The sequence below is a fragment of the Alosa alosa genome, chromosome 13 (genome assembly GCF_017589495.1).
Source record: "Alosa alosa isolate M-15738 ecotype Scorff River chromosome 13, AALO_Geno_1.1, whole genome shotgun sequence".
Taxonomy (NCBI): Eukaryota; Metazoa; Chordata; class Actinopteri; order Clupeiformes; family Clupeidae; genus Alosa; species Alosa alosa.
In genome coordinates, this window is record NC_063201.1 from 29,970,624 (window position 1) to 29,991,404 (window position 20,781).

Consider the following 20,781-nt stretch of genomic DNA (forward strand, 5'->3'; position numbering starts at 1 on the left):
GCACATTTGGGAATTTTTTGGACAAAAAAAAAGTAAACTTCGCAAGGTGTCAAACTCCCTTAATCTAGTTTTAAACGGTTTAATACAGTTAGCAGAGGTTTGGTTGATCTGGCACCCGCAGGTTCAGAGGGGAAGGACAAGACATTGCAGTGCTGAAAGTGGACGGCTCCCTTTCAGCAGGACACATCCTGCACAAGTTAATGTTGTCAGCTGCTCACTTGCCAGTGGTGACTCAAAAGACAGACGCCTGATTTAGGAACCACATCCTGTGATATATCCTGTTCCTTGCTTCCAGAGCACCAGATCAGTATACGTTTTCAGGCAATACAGGACAGTGCTTGTCTGAGAATCCAAACTTTGAAATCGCAACCAATAGAATAAGCCTGGGTTAAAGTCAACTGTGACTAATACCTTGTCCTTTTCCATAATGCCTTTCACAAGTCCTCTTCTGATTAGTCATTCATTTGATTTGGGCAGTTCAGTTTGCACTGTTCTGATTTTTCACTGTCACACTAATATGTTTGTGTCGTGATACGTATTTTCCAGCCTGATCTAATTTCAGATACAGGAGAGGTGTTAAATTTCCTTGTGCTGAAGGTAGGGGATTTCCCACAGCGGCCGAACAGCAACCAAACCTATTAACCTTGCACAGCATGACTCAGGATACAACAACAATGCACAGTTTGCAAACATGCTGTATATTCTACCCAGGATCCATAATAGCCCTCCTCCCTCACAGTATCAAATGTACTTACAGGGGCTTGAATGCCTAACCAAAGAAACAAATCAACAAAGCAACCTATGTGCATAAATAGCCTGCATCACCAATAGAGCAACATTTGTGAGCATTTCAACGGGTTATCAAGCAGACATTGGTGTTTCTTGAATTAGGCCCACAAGACCTCAAGAAGACTCAACCGTAGTGTCGTTCCAGACCCACCCCCCTCCACACTCATCTTTTTACCAACAAATTCTTCAGTCATTTCTCTTTGTTGCTGCTGTGGTCATTTATGGTCTTATCAGCACCATCAATTATACCCTGTAATCCTCTACTATTCATCTATATCTAACTTCCTGCCACATCTATGATAAAAACATGTAGTGTGGAAATTCACATTTGATCAGCATTTTGCTGGGCTGGCTTTAATGTCTAGAATGGTCTTGAATATATATGATTAATATTTCATTTGTAAATGAGAAAAAAAGTGTTGCACAGTCTGGTAACATATGCATATCTCTTCAATTTAGGTGACCTTCAAGATATATCATTGTTTATCTTGAAGGCCGCAACTTCATCTTAATTAAACAGACGGAGTCACAGTGACTACACTTTTTCAACATCCAGAAAATCAGCAACTCACAACAATCCTTGGTGTGCTTTATTAATATTTCATCAATAGTCATAGAAGAGACTGTGATCACTGGCACAAGATGGCTATACATGAAGGCCTTTTTCTCTCACTGTACATGATAATTGTTCTGTTATTTCAACAACGACATGATTTCACATCTTCCAGTTAAATTCACTGTTGTTTCCTTCATGCTCTTTCAGTTATGATCTTTTTTCATATGCCTCATATGATGTTTTTTTTCATTACTTCAATTTTGAGAAGATTATTATTTAAAATATATGGCCCTAGTTTACAGAGTAAACTTTATGCATGTTTAAGATTCAAGTGGCAGTAGTATTCAATGTGTGATGCAGCTGATGTGAAGAACACTGGAGTAATGAGAGCTTTCAGCCTCTGGGTTCAGGCCATGTGAACATGCTGCATAACAGACTCTACAGTGGCGTCCTCTGAGTCATGGCAGTAATGATGCTTTCATCTTACCCCTCACTGCAGTGATTTGCAATCAGACCATGCTCAAGCATCAGAAGATGGTATGTTTTATTGCATTAACAAACTAACAAACTAATAAGTGTCAGGGTAGTCACAAAACCATTCACAACAATCACTTACAATACAGTTAAAGTACAGTTATGCCATTTTATGGTAATATAAAGTTTGCATTTCTGAAAAAAGACAGCTGAAATGGGTAAAGATATCATGCATTTTTTCAGCATACAGTATTTCAGACTCAACTGAATTCCACCAGGCTCTGCCAACCTGTCATGTCATGTCAGTTGGTGTCACAAACTCTGCCATTTACTGCACATGCACTTACTGTAGTTTAACCAGGGCAGTTAGGCCATCCTCTCACTCTACTCTGAAGGATGTTCAACACTATTAGTGTAACGTGTTGGTCTGTGCTGCAGTCTTTTTGTCATATAGGCAAGGATCCTTACACAATCAACGAATCCCAATCAAAGTCATCTTGAATCTCCTCGCTGTTGGTATGCTTCATTGGTGGTCGTATCATTGTTGGGGAATGGACACCTGTGGGACACAAATGTATAATCCAAAAATGGATAGGATTAATCCAAAAATCCAAGACATTCATTTTTGGATTAAACCTACATTGTATATGCTAATTATGTATGTTTATATTTATGGTTCTAAGCAGATGGGTTTGTCCAAAGTGACTAACAATGACATCAGTAAATACTGCATTGCATTACAATTAACAGTTTATAGTAAAGTCATATTACCCAAATAAAAAAATATCTATATATGTTAATGGACTAAAGAGAATGAATAACAAAATAATAACAATGATAACCATAAACATTACACTGCTGTACACAACTGTAATTTATCCAACCTATGATGTGGATAATAATTGGATTATGCTCATACTGGTACTTCTCTATTAACTTTTCCCTACATGTAACTGAATTGTAAAAAGGCACAAATAATCATATTAACACATGTGTAAAGCTTGGACAGAAATATGATCTTTCAAATTATTGACTGTATTTGTCCCTTATTAACTTGCTATTTCATACATTCCTGCTCTATAATCCACCTCTATAAACAGACTACAGGAGCAGTGTTTGACACAGAAGACGTCCTACCCTTTGGTGACATGTGCTGGTTGGTGACCGGCTGGTTCTGGGTCTGGGGGGTCAGGCTCCTCCTGATGCCCTGGGCGCCTGGCCCACTGACAGAGGGGTAGGCCAGTGGCGAGGGGTTAGTCAGACTCGCCAGCGTGGGTGCCGTGCAAGGCAAGAGAGTCATAGGAAGAGTGGCTGGAGGACCCAGAGTGGAGGGGCTGCCAGAGGGGGATGCGATCAAGCCCTTCTGAGTGAAGAAGCGGTTCAGGGAGTCGCAGAGCGAGGTGAAGAGGGCCGGGTCCAGGGCCCAGTCACAGAGCTCAGCCTGTCTCATGCTCTCCACAAGGTCTGGAAAAGAAGATCAGGTGAAGTGTATGAAACCTACAGTGCATCCAGAAAGTTTTCAGACCCTTTCAAGATTTCCACATTTTGTTATGTTTCAGACTCATCTTTAAATGCATTCAATTATTTTTTTCCCCTCATCAATCTACACAAAATACTCCAATACTCCAGGAGATTCTCCTGAGATCCAGAGTTCCTTTGTGAAGATGAGAGAAGCGTACAGAAGGACAACCATCAGTGCAGCACTCCACTAATCAGGCCTTTATGCTAGAGTGGCCAGATGAGACCTGAACGACTCTCAGACCATGAGAAGTAATTTCCTCTGGTCTGATGAAATGAAGATTTAACTATTTGGCCATGATTCCCAAAGGCATGTGTGGAAGAAACCAAGCACTGAGCTGCACTGATGGTTGTCCTTCTGTACGCTTCTATCTTCACAAAGGAGCTCTGGATCTCATTCATAGTGACCATTGAGTCCTTGGTTACCTGTCTGACCAAGGCCCTTTGTCCCCAATTACTCAGTTTGGCTGGGCGTCCAGATCTAGGAAGACTGTTGGTTGTTCCAAATCTTTTCCATTTGAGAATGATGGAGACTACCGTGCTCTTGGGCACTTTCAATGCTGCAGACATTTTCTTGTACCCTTCCCCAGATCGGTGTGTTGACACAATCCTGACTCGCAGATCTACGCACAGTTCTCTCGACCTCGTGGCTTGGTTTTCACTCTGACATACACCATCAACTGTCATGAGACCTTATATAGACAGACGTGTGCCTCTCCTAATAATGTCCAACGAATTAATTTAGGAACAGGTGGACTCCAGTCAAGTTCTAGAAACATCTCAAGGACCATTGACAGAAGTAGGATGCACCAGAGCTCAACTGTAAGCGTCATAACAAAGGGTCTGAATACTTATGTAAATTGAATATTTTTTGTCTTTTATTTTTTTATAAATTTACACTCCAGACACCTTCTATTTTTTGGAGTATTGGAGTATTTTGTGTAGATTGATGAGGGGGAAAAAATCCATTTTAAGATGAGTCTGAAACATTACAAAATGTGGAAAACTTGAAAGGGTCTGAAAACTTCCTGGTTGCACTGTACATCTCCCACTTAACTTGAATGACCTTCACTAAAATGATGACTACAACATGATTAATGTAACACTATTTAAACTGACCACACTCACACCAACCCCAGAAAGACCTACAGTATGTATATCAGTCATATTTCATTACATGCAAGAAAGAGAACTTTTGTAAAGCATATAGGCATTTCAAACTGAAAAAACTTCAACTAACCAGGGTGACTGGAGAGGTCTATGTTCGACCAGTCCAGGCTGTTGGCGATCCTGAAACTCTCTTTTAAAGAATCAGCGTTGCTTAACCAGTCTGGAGGCACAACTGCAGGGGGGTATACTAAAGACAAGCCTTTGGGAGAATTGATGGAGGAAGAGAGAATAAAATGTACAGAAAGACATTGGCTGGCAAACCATGTTAAGCATAACTTTCCTAAAATAGTGTTTGCTCACCAGTATTTTGTATTGGTCGTTCTGGCTCAGGGTTTGGGTTTGGGTTCTGACAAGGTTGTGGAGACAGTGGAGAGAGGATTGGAGTGTGCAGCGGGGCACTGTCATTATTCATCCCATACAAAGGCACAGCATCCGCTACAAACAAGGAACATTCCAGAAAGACCATGGTGTGATGAGCATGAGGACAAAAAGATGTACCACGCACTGGAATAGCTAGCTTTGTCCAAATACAAAGTACATGGACATTCTGGCCTTTGCGTGTCTTTCCATCAAACTTACATTGTGAGGCAACTCGCTCTCTCATGTTCCGGCAGAGGGACTGGAAAGAGGCGTACAGGTCCGGCATGTTGAGATCCGTGAAGGGGAAGCGCGAAGGGGGGTCGTTCATGGAATGTGCCGGAAGAAGAACCGATGGGGATGCCAGAGGGGGTGCACGTTGCTGTGGTAACACAAATAAACACTCTGTAAGTAAAGCGTGACACATGTGGGATACATGTGGCTTTAAAGACGTCATATACCTTGAAGGGTGGAGGTGACATCACATTCTTCTGGGTAGGCTGTGGGGGGACATATTCAGGCTGAACCTGAAGGGGTTGGGGCCTCACTTCCTGTACAGCTGGTCTCTGAGTGACCTGGGCCTGTAGGATTAGAGCCAGTCGTTACAACAAATCCTCAATGAAGTTACATTACTGAAATGATGTTTGAAATGTGGATGAATGGTGAGAAAATCACCTCAGATTCTGTGGGATATGGACGTTTAATTCCTCTTGGCTCTTGGGGTTCAGGGGGTCCATCCATTGTCCAGTAAGAACCCTTTAAAGGTATTAAGATATTTAAAGGAGAAACTTGAAGAGGTATCTTTGGTATTTTTGTTGTTTAACTATTCAAAGACTTGCTAAGACCAAAAAAACTCTTGAATTAGCCTTTCCAAATGGCTTGAAGTGCATTAGCTGAAATGAATAAAATAACATTTCAAGATCGAGTTTACAGATTTGATTGTTTACCAAGTATGTTTCATTACCTTTCCTGGATCATTCTGGGGCCGTGGGACCTTTCGGAAACACTTATTCAGGGACAAGTTATGTCGAATTGAATTCTGTGAATTTAAGTATCACAACACTAATGTCACTGTTGGCATAAAAGCGTGTGTCAATACATTAATGCATATGGTAAATATGGTACATCAGGACCAGTTACATCAGGTAATTTATTATGCAACTGAAATGAAGTAAGCCATCAAGTCAAATTTACACTTCTGTCTGTAGTGTTAACATCTGTGCCTGATACATGTTTATGCTAGGATATTTAACCCAAAATACAAACACGTGACTATGAAGGCATTGTTTTCCAAAGACAACACTGTGCACTCTGGGAGAGTTTCCTGGTAACAGTTAAATCCACTCGGCAAGGCATGTTAGTGGCTCTTCCCCATGGATGCATTCTTCAGAGAGGAGGTAACAGAAGGGATAACTGGAGAGGTCTGTGTTTTCCCCAGACATGCATCTCCAATCAGACCCTCTCCATATCCATGTCTCCAACAACACTTAATGCAGCTATGCTGTTTGTATGGATCTGGAGCTGTATGTTTGCATATCCTACCTTCCATCCTCGTCCGACCCTGCTGTAGTAAGGGAATGTGTCGCTGATCCAAGTGTAAATGTCATTCAAACTGAGTTTGCCATCAGGGGCTGCACGGATCGCCATTGCAATGAGCGTGGCATAGCTGTGAGGAGGCTTCCCTTTGGAGTTGGAGGGAGATGGGGCCGTGGGAATGCAGGGAGGAATGTCTCTCTCTCTCCTCTTCTCCTTCTCCACACGCTGTTTGCCTGAGCGTAGAGTGCTTAGGCCCAGCTGTGGGAGCCAGTCTATGCTGGTTAAACTGGAGTCCAGTTCTGAGGTCATTATTATATGCCGGTCACTCTGTTGGACATAAAGCAGACTTCACTGTCGATCTACTCAGTTCTGCACAAAATGGTACACATTGTAAAAGCATCCCTTTGACGCTAACCCTTTTCAAACCATGATTAAACCCAAAGTTGGTACAGATTTATTTATTAAGAAAACAAGTTCCTTTTTCTTGATCAGTTCCTCTTGTCATAAAAGCAGAAGTGCAGTAGAGTATCAAAACATTGTACAGCACTGAAGTAATGGACAAGTTTCCACACATTCCTTCCAAATAGCCTCAGTGGTAATTAGCAGAGAGAGGTTAACTTACCTCTCCCCTGTCAACAGGCCCCAGGCTTCACAGTGTCAATTTTTAATGCTGTCATCAGTCGTGCAAGGCTCCGAGTCGAGCTCTGTCCTTATATTTCTTCCGTTTGTTTTCCTCAGCTGCTCAGCCAGTGAGAGGCACTTTCATCATTTTCAATGATTGGACTCGACGCGTTTGGTTGTTTTGTTTTAATTTAGACGGTCAAAAAGTATTAAGGAGGGAAAAAAAACTTCCTTTTTCGTGCGCTGGCTTTCTCCTCCCCTTCTTTTTCAGTCCTGTGAGAGTCATATGCTCCTCCTACTGTGTGACATCAGTATGTATCCACTTCTTCTCTTTCTCTTTTGCTCCCTCCCTCTCTCTCCACCTCTCTGGAATGGTAACACACCCTTGCACTCAGTGCAACCGAAACACTTCCTGGTCCAATGTGAGTTTTTGCTACAGATATGGAGTCAGACACCCTATAGGGAGTTGACACCAGGGGGAGTAAAAATTATATTTGAACTTTCCTAGCGTCAGTGTACATTTTACAGAAGTAATGACATTAATACTTAAGTGCAACATGAAACAATCTTTAATTCTTTTTTCCCCTTTTAAAACTTCTTTTATTAGATAAATATTAGACTGCATATATCTCTTAAAATTTACAAGATTACAATGGAGATATTTCTGAACTTAAAGTAGACTGTCCGCTTAGAACAATCACAATTTGTTTGACCCAGCTCTCTACCAAACAGGTTTTATTGTTGTCACATTTCAGAGTGCATACATTAAAACGATGTGGAAAGCACTTGTTGTGGCGACAGCCCTGTCCCTGCTCCTCACAGCGAGCTGAAGAAGGACACCAGGCCGGTGTCAGGTGAGGGGTGGGCCAGCAGCTTCTGGATCTGTGGACAGAGGTAGAGGACAGATAACATCATCACCGCTGCCAGATGAGGCCTCTGGCTGATCTGCCTGTCCATACACTGACCCTTCCCCCAGAAGCCATAGACCGCTGCCCTTTACCCCGCAAGCCAAATGTTAGTGTTGCCACTTTATATACTTTACAACAGCATACAATTATGCTATTTATGCTGTGAAGCATATATTTTCATATTTAGCAGCTTGTCTTTTTTGACATTCCATTAGACAATTGTGTCATTTTAAACATCATTACTCATTAAATAATTACAAAGCATTTACTTTTTTTATTTTTAAAAGTATTACAAGTAAATGGTAAGTTGTTAAAGAGGATACATTCTGCTGTATTTTGTTTTAGTTTTGTCAGCTTTTCTTGGAAGAACACCTGCTCTGCAATGCAGTACTCTGACTGGAGAACATATGCCTTATGTTGTTCTGGTTATCCATCTGAGAAGCGCTTGGGACATACAGCATTTCCATACCTCTTTGAAGTTGGGATGCTTGGCATCCTGCACCAGCTGCAGCAGCAATCCCTCAGTTGTGGTTAGAAAAGCTCCACTCTGCTTCAGACGAGACAGTGCAAACAACCGGTCCGTCTGACTGGAAGAGATAAGCAAATGTACACCCGTAGTCCATTTTTAAGCGATTACAATACTAATAGTCATGTGAGTCTGTGTGTAATGTGTCAGGTACCTCCGTGAGGACACAGCATCTGCCACAATATGCACCTCTATGCCTCTGTCCAGGAGGTCAAAGGTTGTGCACTAAAAGAAAAATAGGCAGGTAAAAATTATTACAATTTTACTAGTGTCATTAGTAAGCGATCTTCCCTGTTGTTGTGTTCGATTAGGGATGCAAACAGATAAGGGGTCTAAAAGGTAAGAACGGAGGAGCTGTATCACAGTGGTAGCAAAGATTGTAGTAGGCGCCTATATACAATCTTTGGCGTCAGCGTCTCTACCACAAACGGGCTCAGTGTCCAGGGGGACCCAGGGTCGAGTCCGGTCTTGGGTCATTTCCCAAACCAACTCACCATCTCTCTCCCTCACTCATTTCTGTCATCCTACCTATCCTGTCAAATGAATCCTAAAAATGGGGCAAGCTTTATACGTTAACACACAAAAATCTTGTTTTAGAAGATGGGTTTCCGTAAGAGCTTAATGTATAACGTATTAATGTATAAGTTTAATTTTACCACTGGTTACATCCCTTGAGAATTGTAAGTAAACTGAGTGTGTCTTCTACTTCTATGGAGAATTGTAAGTAAACTGAGGGTGTCTTCTACTTCTATGGAGGAGAGGTGTAACGCACACCAAGACGAGGTGCTTGCTGCCGGTGTGTAAATCCAATGTAAGAGAAAGAAGGCATGAGCGAATTATAAACTTTTGGGCCCCTGGGCCCAGATGTATTAAGAGCCCCCCACTAATTGTCGCATATGTGTGGGAGGGGGGTTTGAACATTTTTAATTTGTTTGATGTGTGATTCCTGTATTCTGGTGCATTTTGGGGATGGCCAGTACTTTAATTCAATCAGATTCATTAAATAACTTCTTAAATAATTTCTCCTCGGATCTGCACAAATCTTGTGGGTGACCTATTTTGAAAAAGACAAGTCTCACCAGAAAAAATATGAGACTTCAGCTTGATATACTGCACTCAAAGCGATGCTCTGCAACTGTTTACGGCTAAGAATCAAGGCAACAGCATACCGCAATGCAAGCTTGAGCCTCAATTCCACACAGGATGGCCTTCTTGGGGTCCCCAAGTGACTTTAGCTCACTCTGCACCTCCTCAGTCAGCATGGAGAACTTGGTCTTAGCGTGAGGCTTCAAGTCTGAGGCCCCCAGCTCTGGCACAGTGGGACCCAGCCCTTTGGGATACTGCTCTGTTAAAATGGGAGGGATGCTAAGAGCCCGGCAAGCCTGTGAGAGAAGAGAAACTGAGGTAAATGAAGTGAATTGATGGCTTCTTTTGAATGTGAGGACGTTGTAATACTCTATTCGCTTGAAGAAAACAAGCCACATCTGCACTAGATAATACTTGGACTGATCCTCACCTGCAGCACTCTAGCTGCGTTGCCCACAATGTTGGTGAACTGGAAAATAGTCGGACGGAATTTTTCCTGCATGTCACAAAGCAACAGTACAGTTCCTTTGGTCGAAAGTCTTCCAATGCTCCCCACTGCAAGTGAGATTTGATAATATGTCTGAATACAACAACACATTAATTTCAAACAGTGTCAGTCCTTGCATACAAGATTAAAGAATTAGCTACATTGCCCGAATTCAGTGTTTGATTTCATGAGTAAATCCATAAAAGCCACAAGCCCCATAAACTTACTGCTGACGACAAGGTGACCACAAGGAACGTTTGGACGAAGACAGGTCAGGTCACTGTTGTAGAGATTGATTAACTGGTATTTTCAGTATCAAAGTTTCCGCCCCCTTTTCTTATTGGAAAGTTCTAAAATGACATTCAGTTATTTAGTAAGGACTTCCTCAAGACGACACTGCTTCCAGACAGGCGATTCCCAACACGACGACAGAATATAGGTTGAAAACAAAACCTGCCTTCGAGGGGCATTACAATGGTGTAAACGTGGACCTTTTAGTTTGTTTGGATATCTTGACTTATGTAAAACTGACATGAAAGCCCACCAGACAGTGTTCGAAATACCATGCAGTTTTCTGACGCATGTTGAGGTGCGCGAACAAAACAGCAGTACTGATGGGCAGGACTTAATATCTCTCAACCAGTTAGAAAACACGCATTTGCATGGGTTGTTTGGATTGACAGATTTTTCAACCATCTGAAAGCAACAACCGAAGACTCTTGCTGTGACGTCATGTCAAATTTGCACTCCTCCAACGCAGATACCTTTGCGAAGATGTCAGATAATGCTGACTCTCCAACAGAAACACAAAAAGAAGAGCCACCTACACAACAGCCTCCGAATGAGGACTCCGGAACTGCAGATGAAAAGAAAAAGAGTAATTATTTTCACATTAGCGTTTACAAATGTAATTTCTTTCGCTAAATTTAGCCACCATCATCAGGCCAGCTATGTTGCAAACTAGCTAGCTGGACTGCGTTCTACTTCCGTATTTCATTTTGACGAACATTTCTTCCAACGTATGAACGGATAGATAGCTACGAATTGTCCAATGGTTGTGGCAGAAATCGTTTGGGGTGGAACTTATATGTCATATTGCCTTGTTTTTGTCATGTGAATATACAAAGTTATCATGGTTTCAAAAATGCAACACTTAAAGGTGCGCAGAAGTAGGCTACACTTCTCATTCCTGGGGAAGCTTTTGTTATTTGTTGTGTTTCTGTTTTGCTTACGAGAGTTATCTCTTTTAGATGAATTAGAATATAATGCTTTTCTGCGTCATACTCATATTGCGTTCATGTGACCAGAGCATATATTCTGTTTTAGATCTGTCTTTTTTTTTTATCATCATTATAGTGTTGCCATGTAGTCTACAGCTATCTTTGGCCCATCTTAGGGCTTGTATTGATGTCACGGCAGTTGTCTGAAAGGGTGCACCTCTTAATGTTGTCTGCAGTATCCATACATAACATGAGAATGCCTTTTCTTTACAGTTGATGTGTTGCTGAAGGCTGTTGGGGACGCTCCCATTATGAAGACCAAGAAGTGGTCTGTGGAACGTGGAAGAACAGTGCAGTCCCTGTCACAGTTTATCTCACGATTTCTAAAGCTTGAGCCTAGTGAACAACTGGTAAGACACTTTTCTATTTCTCTATCAGTTCCTACAGGATGCTCCGTATATTTCATTGCTTTGTATTTTAGTGAATATGTGAATTGTTTTCCAAAATAGCATAAAGTTGACCGGAATAATGGAAGATGTCTTTAAATGTCTCTTCCACAGTTTATATATGTCAATCAGTCCTTTGCGCCATCACCTGACCAAGAAGTAGGAATTCTTTTTGAGGTAAGTGGTTGACTACTAAATTGTACTAATAATCAAGAAGACATTGTTAGAATATCTGCATATACTGTATGTTTTCAAATGCAATTTAAAAACCTGCCCACATGCAGGTTCCCAGCCACATGTGAGCTAGAAATATTGACCATAGTAATTACATGGTGTCATTTTTAGTCAGTGAAGTTAATTTCAGGTAAGAGAGGTATTAAATTATTTGTGTTGTGGACAACCAAGCCTATTTAACATTACACAATATGACACAGGATACAACCACTATGCACAGTTGACTGGGGGCAGTTACAACCATGCCACATGTTGTACCCAGAATCCATAAAGGCCCTTCTTCATGATACAACATACTCTGCTAGTAGCCTGAATGTCCAAAGAAGAACCAAAGTCATACAAAATCACTATCAAGGCAACCTTTGTGCACTTAAAACATCACCAATAGAGCAGCCTCCATACAAATTTCACTGGGGTTATCAAGCAGGCACCTTCCTTGAGAGGTGTTTCGTTGAATTAGGCCCAGAAGACCTCCAGAAGGCTCAACAGTGGTGTCTGGCGTCCTGGACCCACCCCTTATTGTTGGTAGAGAAGCTACACTCATAATGGGTTCTCTACCAACAAATTCTTTGGTCATTCTTCTTTGTTGCTGTGGCTGGTTATGATCCGATCAGCAGCTTAACCAAAATACAAGCCCTTGATGCGGGCACCAACAAAAGTCAACAAAATCTTCGGTCATTCCTCTTCGTTGCCGTGGCCATTTATGATCTGACCAGTAAGATAGCCAGACACAATGCAATTCCTTGATGCGGGCATCAACAAGTATTCCTCCAGAAACACAGCAACAAGATTTCATATCTGAGTCCGTTCATGCTACAACATGACCCCAAGTAGTCTGTGAGCGCCTCAGCTATAGCCAATGGCTTGCTTGTTCAGCAACCTGAGATATCTCTTTTGCAGCTCCTTTCAGTGAACGTCCTTAAAAAAACAAAATCCAGCAGAAGTGTTGTGCCAGTCTATGTCTCCAAGTGTAGCGACATTGGGTCATGCTAGTTTACAGAGATATAACAGAGGACATATTGGTACTGGCTCGTAATAGGTGCTGTGACTTTATCTCTCTGCCTTTGTGGTCACTCGTTAGAGGTTTACTCTGTAGGACTAAGAAATATAGAGGAGGGGAGAGTGCAGAACTTGGCTAATATCTGGCCATTTTGTCAGCAGTTTTAATAAGAATATTAACCTCTCTGGTGTCAAGGCAGTGTAGACATGGTCTTATATGCACTACAGAGGCTATGCATCAGTAGACCAGTCTCAAGAGCACATGCTAATGTGGTCTTATATGCACTACAGAGGCTATATGCATCAGTAGTGCATCAGTCTCAAGAGCACATGCTAATGTGGTCTTATATGCACTGCAGAGGCTTATATGCATCAGTAGTGCATCAGTCTCAAGAGCACATGCTAATGTGCATCCAGGATTCTGCAGTTATACCAGTAAATCTCAAGAGGGGGCTACAAGTGAACAAGTCCGATTTTTTTGTAATTCATATTTATTCATTTAGCAGATGATTTTATTGAAAGGGATCTACAAAATGACGATTAACATTCAAGCTATATTACAAAGGAGACCTCAGCAATACTACTACTAGTGGATGAGAATGCAGAAGTATTAGTCAAAGTGTAGTCAAAGGAGATGGTGGTAGAAGAAAGGAAGAAAGAAAGTGCATGGGAAATGCATGCTGGGTGTGTTAGATTGTTAGGTGTGTTAGGAGAGGAAGCACTCTAATATCAGGAAAGGAAGCACTCTAAAATATCATATGAGAAAATGACCAAAGTTGGGTATTTTGATTTAGACCATTAGATATCATTTAAGAAAATTAGTTTTTTTTTTGTAAGTGACATTGCAAAACTGCCAATTAAGGTTAATTCAATCAGGCCATATATAGACTGAATTAACAAGTAAATTGTTGTTTTTGTTTTTCTAGTGTTTCAGCAGTGATGGGAAGTTGGTTCTCCACTACTGTAAATCCCAAGCCTGGGGCTGATCCATCATGACTTAGTTTTATGTGATCTCATTCACACTTACTCACACAAAACCAAACACATTTTTATCCTGTGTTAATTGTTTATGTTGTCAATATGTTGTTTTTATGTAAATAACAAAGTGTAAAGTGTAAATAAATTCCATGTTTCTCATCCTTTGGTTATAACACTGGTGAATTTGGTGGGACATGGTTTTAATGCAAAAAAAAAACTCATTTGTGGGACATAATCTGAAAAGCTCACATAATTGTTGTGTTGAAGCATTGCGTTTAGCACGGTTATCATGTTCGGATTCATCTTCAGATTGCTTAAGCTCTTTTGGAAATGATTGGATGTGAAAGAGCAATATGCAGCCTCAGTATAATATTCTGTGTACAAAGCTCCATAAAGCTACAAAGGCATGTGTTAAATGTTAAGTGAGAATGGAACATCAAAGGGAAGATCGAGAGAATTTAAGATGTGGATGTTGAAAAAGAAAGTGCAGCAACAGATGGACTTGGAGGGATTACATGAAATCTGGGTGGGTCTCGAACACCAATTCCCAAGGAGGACCGGGATGGGGTGAAGGGGGAGGATTGCTAAAAATAAAAAAAACGAGGGAAGACCTGAATCAAGGCGAGTGAGTGAGCGGGTGGAGGAATGTCGCAGTCAGTGCGAAAGGTGAAGGTCATCTCTATTCTTTTTGTCGGAGAAGCACCGCAGCAATACAGGAGGATGAATTTGACAGAATTTGTTTAAAGTGTCGCAGCAGTGATTTTGCAGTCTAAGGATGTAACATCTAATGAAAGCAAGTTGTTTGCGGTTGAGCAAAGCATGCTAAAGGTAGGTATTTCAGATTTTAAATGTTACTTTTGATCTTGTGAATTTATTTCCAAATTTGACTAATGATGGTTTGATGACTATTGAAAACTGCATGTATTAAAGAAAAAACATAAAGTACATTACATGCAAAGAAACTTTATCCACAATGACTGATTTAATTTGACAATAAGTGTGTAAAAAATTAAAGAATTGAGTGTAAAAAAAGTTAAGAAATGCATTATTAAACATTTTAATCCTCGTAGATCATAGTCTGAAATGTTGAATCCAATTTTGCGTTGTCCTGCCATCTTGAACATTTTCTTGTACATTACGTCATGACTGTGAACGATATAGCACTGAGACAACATTTTGGTTTCCCTCCATTTAAAATTACAAATTATCATCAATGCTCATCAATTTTTATTACCATACAGAATTCCCTGAAGATATTGAAGGGGAAAGCAGCCTATGCCCTTCCATTGCTATTCCCTTACTTCCCTTCCCACCCAGACACACACACACACACACACACCTACTACAAACAGATTAAAGCAGATTAATATGGATTACATGTAAAGTTAGATTTAAATCAGGAGATTGACCAATCATGTCATCAAAAATCTAATCCTTTGATATTTTTCCCACTCTCTCACCCCCCTCCAGTCTTACAGCATCTTTAATTCCATCATAATCTTAAGTGAGGGAAATAATGTTTTCTAAAGCAGGAGAAGTCATTAAGGTGGATAGACTCCTATAATTTACTCATCTCTGTACGACAGATAAACACATAAACAAACCAGGGCTTTGGAAATAGCCTGACAGACTGACTTTGCCTAACAGTGGCTCCAATCCTATACTTTGTGATGCAATGATGAAGGAAATAAAGCATCTTATCTGTAGCAGAGGTTAAAGAGGAAGCAGGATATCCTTAGGCACCATATGACGGAGAATAATGCATCAACTAACCAGCCACAACCACGTGTTAAATTTGCGTAGCAAATTGCTAACTAATGTGCACTATACCATGAATGGTAACGGTGGTAGCTCAGACTACTTGGTCTCATTGTTTTTTGAGGGTGGGCATTCTTGGTAGAGAACTAGTTCATGGCTCAGCTGAACTGTCTGTTACAGATATACGTAATAGGATAACATAGATAGAAGTCCCATGAGGCATATGTCCGGGTTGCCGAGGTCTCTCCTGGGTTGACCCTCGGCAAAGATAAATCCCCCTTGTTCATTTGTGCTACCCATCTGCTGTTTTTCCCCAGTCGCCGGACTTTGCATTGTCTTGTACATACATGATTCCCCCTCCCCCCAACTCTCTGCCTCACTATACAACTGTACCACATGTTAATCACTTCCATTTCCTAATCCATCTGCACTGTTCCTCACCATACCTTCTTTAATCTTTTCTCTCATTCTCTTGCTTTTAGTATTTACTCCATAGTTTTGACTTCCCCCTTTCACTGTGTGTGTGTACCTTCTCTCTATTCTCTCCCTTGGTCACTTCTGGTACCCCTGTCCCTTGTTCACTTCCACCATGTTAGAACACATGTCCCGCCGCTCTCGGTCCCTTCTCTCCCTGTCGCTGACCTCTCTGGCACTGGCTCTGTCTGTGCTGGCCTTCTGCACATCCTACTGGTGCGAGGGAACACACAAGGTGGTCAAGCCTCTCTGCCTGTCGCCTGTCAAGATGAAGAACTGTGGGCAGAACAACAGTGAACCCTACACTACGGGTAAAGGGCCACCATAGCTTATTGTTTGGTGTCAGACTGCAGTTTTGTAATCAGATCATTCAAGGCCACCTGTAATATTCAGTGACAATCTAAGGGTAACATTTACTGAAAGAATGACAATTCCTCACTCTACCGAACATAAAGGCTTGTCTACCTCTGTCTACTGGCGTATTCAAAATAATGTATGTGGTTGGATAAGGCAGTCCTTGTCCTCAGAAGTCGCCACACTAAAGGTCATCTGTAAGGTCATGATGCGGTTCACCCTCCTCCGGGTGAAAAAATAAGTCAGGTAGCAGCTGACCCTTGGGAGGATCTGGCCTGGGTGTGGTGCAGATGTGGCCAGATGTGTTCCAGAGCCAATCACCACATGGGCAAAGAGCACAGGGGCATTAATAAGTCATGCATGATGTCCAAGCTGGAGGTCAGATAGGGTTGAACACATCAGTTAGAGTTGATTAATTTCCCCATGTCCGGGATAAAATGTACTTGTGGACTAATGGAGTGAGGATGTAGCTTCCAGTAGCTCAATAGGACTAATGAATTATTAAAAGTCTTCAGTATATTACAGTATAGGACAGGGGTTTAAGGTTTTACTCTGGTCTTTATTTCCTCAGCAGATGTCCTTAAGCCTTGAAGAGATTGACAGAGCTCATAGCTCTCACATGCTTTAATCCCTTCACGCTGCAGGATTTGTCAGGTTTAGGATTCCCCCCCCCCCCTGCAAAACACAGACACAGCTGGAGCACACCTGGCAGTCTTGTATAAGAGTGAAGGTAGTGTCTGTGGACTAGCCTTTGGCAGTCTTGTATAAGAGTGAAGGTAGTGTCTGTGGAGCTTTTGGCAGTCTTGTATAAGAGTGAAGGTAGTGTCTGTGGACTAGCCTTTGGCAGTGTTGTATAAGAGTGAAGGTAGTGTCTGTGGACTAGCCTTTGGCAGTCTTGTATAAGAGTCAAGGTGTCTGTGGACTAGCTTTTGGCAGTCTTGTATAAGAGTGAAGGTAGTGTCTGTGGACTAGCTTTTGGCAGGACTTTTTAAGGAAGTGATTGTAGATTTGATGACCCTTATTATATTCACTTTACTGCCAAGATCTATGCAGATTGAAATGCAAGTATATTTTGATGTCACCCTCAGAAATCCCTCAGAAATCAGTGTAGATTTGACTGGACAGTATCATATGTTAGCAAAATCAGTGTAGACTTGACTGGATTGTACCCCATGTTACTGTAGCATCATTTTTTGCAAAATTTGCAAAACCTAAAGACTGGAGCCTAACTAGCTGTGCTTTGAATTTTATGAATTGACTGTACTAAGATGACGTAATAAACATAATTGTAATGTAGTAATACATTTTACCCATTCCTTGTCTGGCACTTACAGTTCTAAAAAATCAGTTGCAAGCTCTTTCTGAGTGCCGGCTATGGCTGTGTTCTGTGAAATGACAACAGATATGGCAAATAGTTTAACAGAATTAGCTGTAGGCATGGCAGCTATTTGAAAGAGCATTGCATTAATGATGCGTCATATGAGCTTTTAATTGTATTTGCTCACCTCTATTTTGGTAATGTTTCCTAGCAAAGCTTGGGGTTGCTTCATGTTAAACTTGTGTACTGCAGAGTCTCCCACGCCTGACCCTAGGGGCCCATCCAATCGGACATTGTCACCAAAGCGGAGGGAGGAGCTGGCCAAAATACGCCAGAGGCAATTAGCCAATGCCGTCCACTACATCTGGGAGACCGGGGAGGACAAATACATGTTCCGCTACTTCCACACAGGATTCTGGGAGTCCTGTGAAAAACATGCGGATGGTGAGTTTATATGAGTTCATTGGCACACTTATTAATAAGGGAAATGTTGCCCTGACAAATGCAAATTGAGAAAATCAGTTGCAGATCTTCTGTAATTGGCGTAAGAAACAAATGTTTGTTTTGTTTTTTATTATGTGACATGCCTGGAATGATCTTTTGTAGGTGAGAGGTGCCGCAGTTTCTTCGGACTAACACCAGGGGAAACCCATGGTAAGGAAATGTGGTCCGTGTGTGTCATGTGTGTTGTTCTCAGAATAGCTTAAACAGTATATAGTTTACTATTTACATTCCCTTGCCTCCTGTGCAGGAGTTCTGTGGTTGTCCATGATATCGGAGTTCATGTACATCACTCTGCTGGGTATGGGTTTCCTACTGATGTGGTTGGAGGTGCTGTGTTCCCATAAGGAGATGCATGCACTCAAAATTAACGCTTTCGCCGCTGTCTGCACTGTGCTGTCTGGTGAGTGGGACTAAACTTAGTGACTGTCTCTCTGAGAGAATGCAACTCTGCAACTCTGTTCCATCTTCAGTCATATTTTGGAACCATGAACCTAAGTTTGGACTGTGACTTTGGACGCATACACTTAAGTTTGTTGTAAAACAACGTAATGCAATCTTACAAACTTTTTAGGCCTGATGGGGATGATGGCTCATATGATGTACACCACCGTGTTCCAGATGACTGTGATTGTAGGGCCTAAAGACTGGAGGCCTCAGGAATGGGACTATGGCTGGTCATTTGCGTGAGTTTTCATGCTTACATATTCACCATTATATTATAACTCATTCTCTCTCACAATGGTTATGGTGCACAGTATGATGCACAGTAGGCCTACTTTACACCAACATCAGTTGGGTCAGTACCAGTCACAGAATACTTTTGGCTTCAGAATTGCCTAAAGTGGCTCTATGAGTGTGTAACAGAGGTCAGTCGGTTCGCTGCTCTTGGCCCTCGAACCCGCCACCTCAACACACCGGCATGGGAGTCGAATGCTTTAACCACAGAGCCCAAATGCCCAGGCTCCCAACTCAGCGGTTAGAAGCGTTCTTAAGGTTAGGGGTGTGAGAATTTACCACACGCAACTAGCATGCTAGCTCAATTCGCCTCTGCTACAAGTGGACCTCTTCCTCACTTGCTCACAGTCTTCCTCTCCGCCCTCCTCAGGTTGGCCTGGGTGTCCTTCAGCTGCTGCATGGGCGCTGCTGTCTTCACGCTCAACTCCTACACCAAGACCATCATCGAGCTGAAGCACAGGCAGAGGCTCCGCCTGGAGGAGGCGCGCGCCGCCACCCACGCGCCCTCCTATGACGAGGTGGTGCCCGGGGGCACCCTCTACTCCATCAGCAGCCTCCTGCAGTGCCCCGAAGGCATCATGGACACCATGTGGTCGCCGGACGGGACCATGGGAGTGGTGGAGGAGGAGGACGGGGAGGTGCCCACCCTGGTCCTGGTGGGCGGATGTGGCCCGGACGGATGTGAGGATTGCGAGAGAGAAATGGATGAAATGGAGGAGGCCATGGAGAGAGAGAGAACAGACTCACCTTGTTAGAAAAACAAGAGAAATTTGGAACATTTGAAGGGGCTGATGATTTAGCCACGTGCTTGGAGCTTGGAACAGATGCTAACCTGAAATAACAATATACTCTAGTGGCTGTGGGATCCTAGATGCCGTGGATTGTTCACTGTTGGACATGTTGTAACATTTGTGTTACTACTGTAAGAAGTGTAATAGGCTAGCCTAATATAAGAAAAATAAAATCACAGGTTTACATGCATTGACTGTTATGCAGTGATTGTTTGTAAAATGAAGGAGTTTGTGTTTACTTGCAGATATGCCTACATTGTTTTTATGTCAAAAGAGGTGCCTGCATGAGGCCTGATGCATACTTTGAAATAATTTAATTTGCATGTCAGGCATTTGACTGTAGCTGCGCTGGGCTTTGATATTTTGTGTGTTTTGCTTGTGTGCTAGGGGAGTAACAGGACATGTTTCTCTCTCTGTGGAGCCATTTCCATTGCCCTCTCCTTCATTTTTGCCTCTTTGTCCAGTGGTTGGCCTGTGGGATTTTACCGGCTCCTTGTGTACTGAGTGGACAATAGTGAGAGTGGATGTACAACCTGACAGGAAGAATAACACATGCACTGACAGAGATTAGTGGAAAGAGGGGGGGGGGGCTGAAAACAGGAGATTTTTTGTAAGTCTGTTCTCAGATGTTGAACACAAGATTATGTCTGTAATCCTGAGTTGGATGTAGAATCAAGAGAAGAGAGGAGATGGAGACACCATAAACACGAGGTTACGAAATGCCTGAGGTGACCTAGTCCCCACCAGCACACACACACACACGCAAAGCAGACTTCTACTGTAGATAATTGTAAGCACATTACTTACATATACACACACCAAACCCAATAGATAATTTAACTTTAGCATTGGCATGCACTGATAATCCTGGATTAACTGTAAATATTGCTACAGGCATTCATTACCTCTGTCCATTCTGTAAACAAAAATGTATTAAACTGT

The 20,781-nt window shown here is 42.0% G+C and overlaps 4 protein-coding genes across 4 annotated transcripts; 2 read left to right on the plus strand and 2 right to left on the minus strand.

The window, feature by feature from the left end:
* Positions 1-1,865: 1,865 nt before the first annotated feature.
* On the minus strand, positions 1,866-7,476 carry foxj2 (forkhead box J2). Its single transcript, XM_048260879.1, has 10 exons — positions 7,023-7,476; positions 6,407-6,727; positions 5,829-5,903; positions 5,540-5,620; positions 5,326-5,445; positions 5,087-5,246; positions 4,808-4,942; positions 4,578-4,706; positions 2,957-3,283; positions 1,866-2,378 (listed from the first exon to the last, which is right to left on the minus strand). The coding sequence occupies exons 2-10, from the start codon at positions 6,707-6,709 to the stop codon at positions 2,284-2,286; spliced, it is 1,425 nt and encodes a 474-aa protein (XP_048116836.1). The 5' UTR covers positions 6,710-6,727; positions 7,023-7,476; the 3' UTR covers positions 1,866-2,283.
* Positions 7,477-7,572: 96 nt separating this feature from the next.
* On the minus strand, positions 7,573-10,713 carry isoc2 (isochorismatase domain containing 2). Its single transcript, XM_048260882.1, has 6 exons — positions 10,256-10,713; positions 9,972-10,096; positions 9,625-9,837; positions 8,610-8,680; positions 8,399-8,516; positions 7,573-7,903 (listed from the first exon to the last, which is right to left on the minus strand). Coding segments are annotated over exons 1-6 (594 nt in total). The 5' UTR covers positions 10,257-10,713; the 3' UTR covers positions 7,573-7,837.
* A 26-nt stretch (positions 10,714-10,739) lies between these two features.
* atg12 (ATG12 autophagy related 12 homolog (S. cerevisiae)) lies at positions 10,740-14,064 on the plus strand. Its single transcript, XM_048260884.1, has 4 exons — positions 10,740-10,905; positions 11,522-11,658; positions 11,809-11,871; positions 13,854-14,064. Exons 1-4 carry the CDS (start codon positions 10,761-10,763, stop codon positions 13,911-13,913), a joined length of 405 nt encoding a protein of 134 aa, XP_048116841.1. The 5' UTR covers positions 10,740-10,760; the 3' UTR covers positions 13,914-14,064.
* Positions 14,065-14,209: 145 nt separating this feature from the next.
* Positions 14,210-20,757, plus strand: si:ch211-149k23.9 (germ cell-specific gene 1-like protein). The gene is made up of 7 exons (XM_048260881.1): positions 14,210-14,733; positions 15,147-16,448; positions 18,062-18,253; positions 18,416-18,463; positions 18,561-18,713; positions 18,885-18,996; positions 19,419-20,757. Exons 2-7 carry the CDS (start codon positions 16,253-16,255, stop codon positions 19,801-19,803), a joined length of 1,086 nt encoding a protein of 361 aa, XP_048116838.1. The 5' UTR covers positions 14,210-14,733; positions 15,147-16,252; the 3' UTR covers positions 19,804-20,757.
* The last annotated feature ends 24 nt before the right edge of the window (positions 20,758-20,781 follow it).

Excerpts from the sequence above, each read along its gene's own strand:
- foxj2 (XM_048260879.1), bottom strand. The coding sequence starts at position 6,709 with ATGACCTCAGAACTGGACTCCAGTTTAACCAGCATAGACTGGCTCCCA. Across the intron at positions 5,621-5,828 it reads CCCAGAATGATCCAGGAAAG|GGTTCTTACTGGACAATGGA; the intron begins GTAATGAAACAT and ends ATACCTTTAAAG. Across the intron at positions 4,707-4,807 it reads ACGACCAATACAAAATACTG|GCTTGTCTTTAGTATACCCC; the intron begins GTGAGCAAACAC and ends ATTCTCCCAAAG.
- isoc2 (XM_048260882.1), bottom strand. Across the intron at positions 9,838-9,971 it reads ACGCAGCTAGAGTGCTGCAG|GCTTGCCGGGCTCTTAGCAT; the intron begins GTGAGGATCAGT and ends CTTCTCTCACAG. Across the intron at positions 8,681-9,624 it reads AGGCTCAAGCTTGCATTGCG|TGCACAACCTTTGACCTCCT; the intron begins GTATGCTGTTGC and ends TTTTTCTTTTAG.
- atg12 (XM_048260884.1), top strand. The coding sequence starts at position 10,761 with ATGTCAAATTTGCACTCCTCCAACGCAGATACCTTTGCGAAGATGTCA. Across the intron at positions 11,659-11,808 it reads TTGAGCCTAGTGAACAACTG|TTTATATATGTCAATCAGTC; the intron begins GTAAGACACTTT and ends TCTCTTCCACAG. Across the intron at positions 11,872-13,853 it reads AAGTAGGAATTCTTTTTGAG|TGTTTCAGCAGTGATGGGAA; the intron begins GTAAGTGGTTGA and ends TTGTTTTTCTAG.
- si:ch211-149k23.9 (XM_048260881.1), top strand. The coding sequence starts at position 16,253 with ATGTTAGAACACATGTCCCGCCGCTCTCGGTCCCTTCTCTCCCTGTCG. Across the intron at positions 18,254-18,415 it reads CTGTGAAAAACATGCGGATG|GTGAGAGGTGCCGCAGTTTC; the intron begins GTGAGTTTATAT and ends GATCTTTTGTAG. Across the intron at positions 18,464-18,560 it reads AACACCAGGGGAAACCCATG|GAGTTCTGTGGTTGTCCATG; the intron begins GTAAGGAAATGT and ends CCTCCTGTGCAG.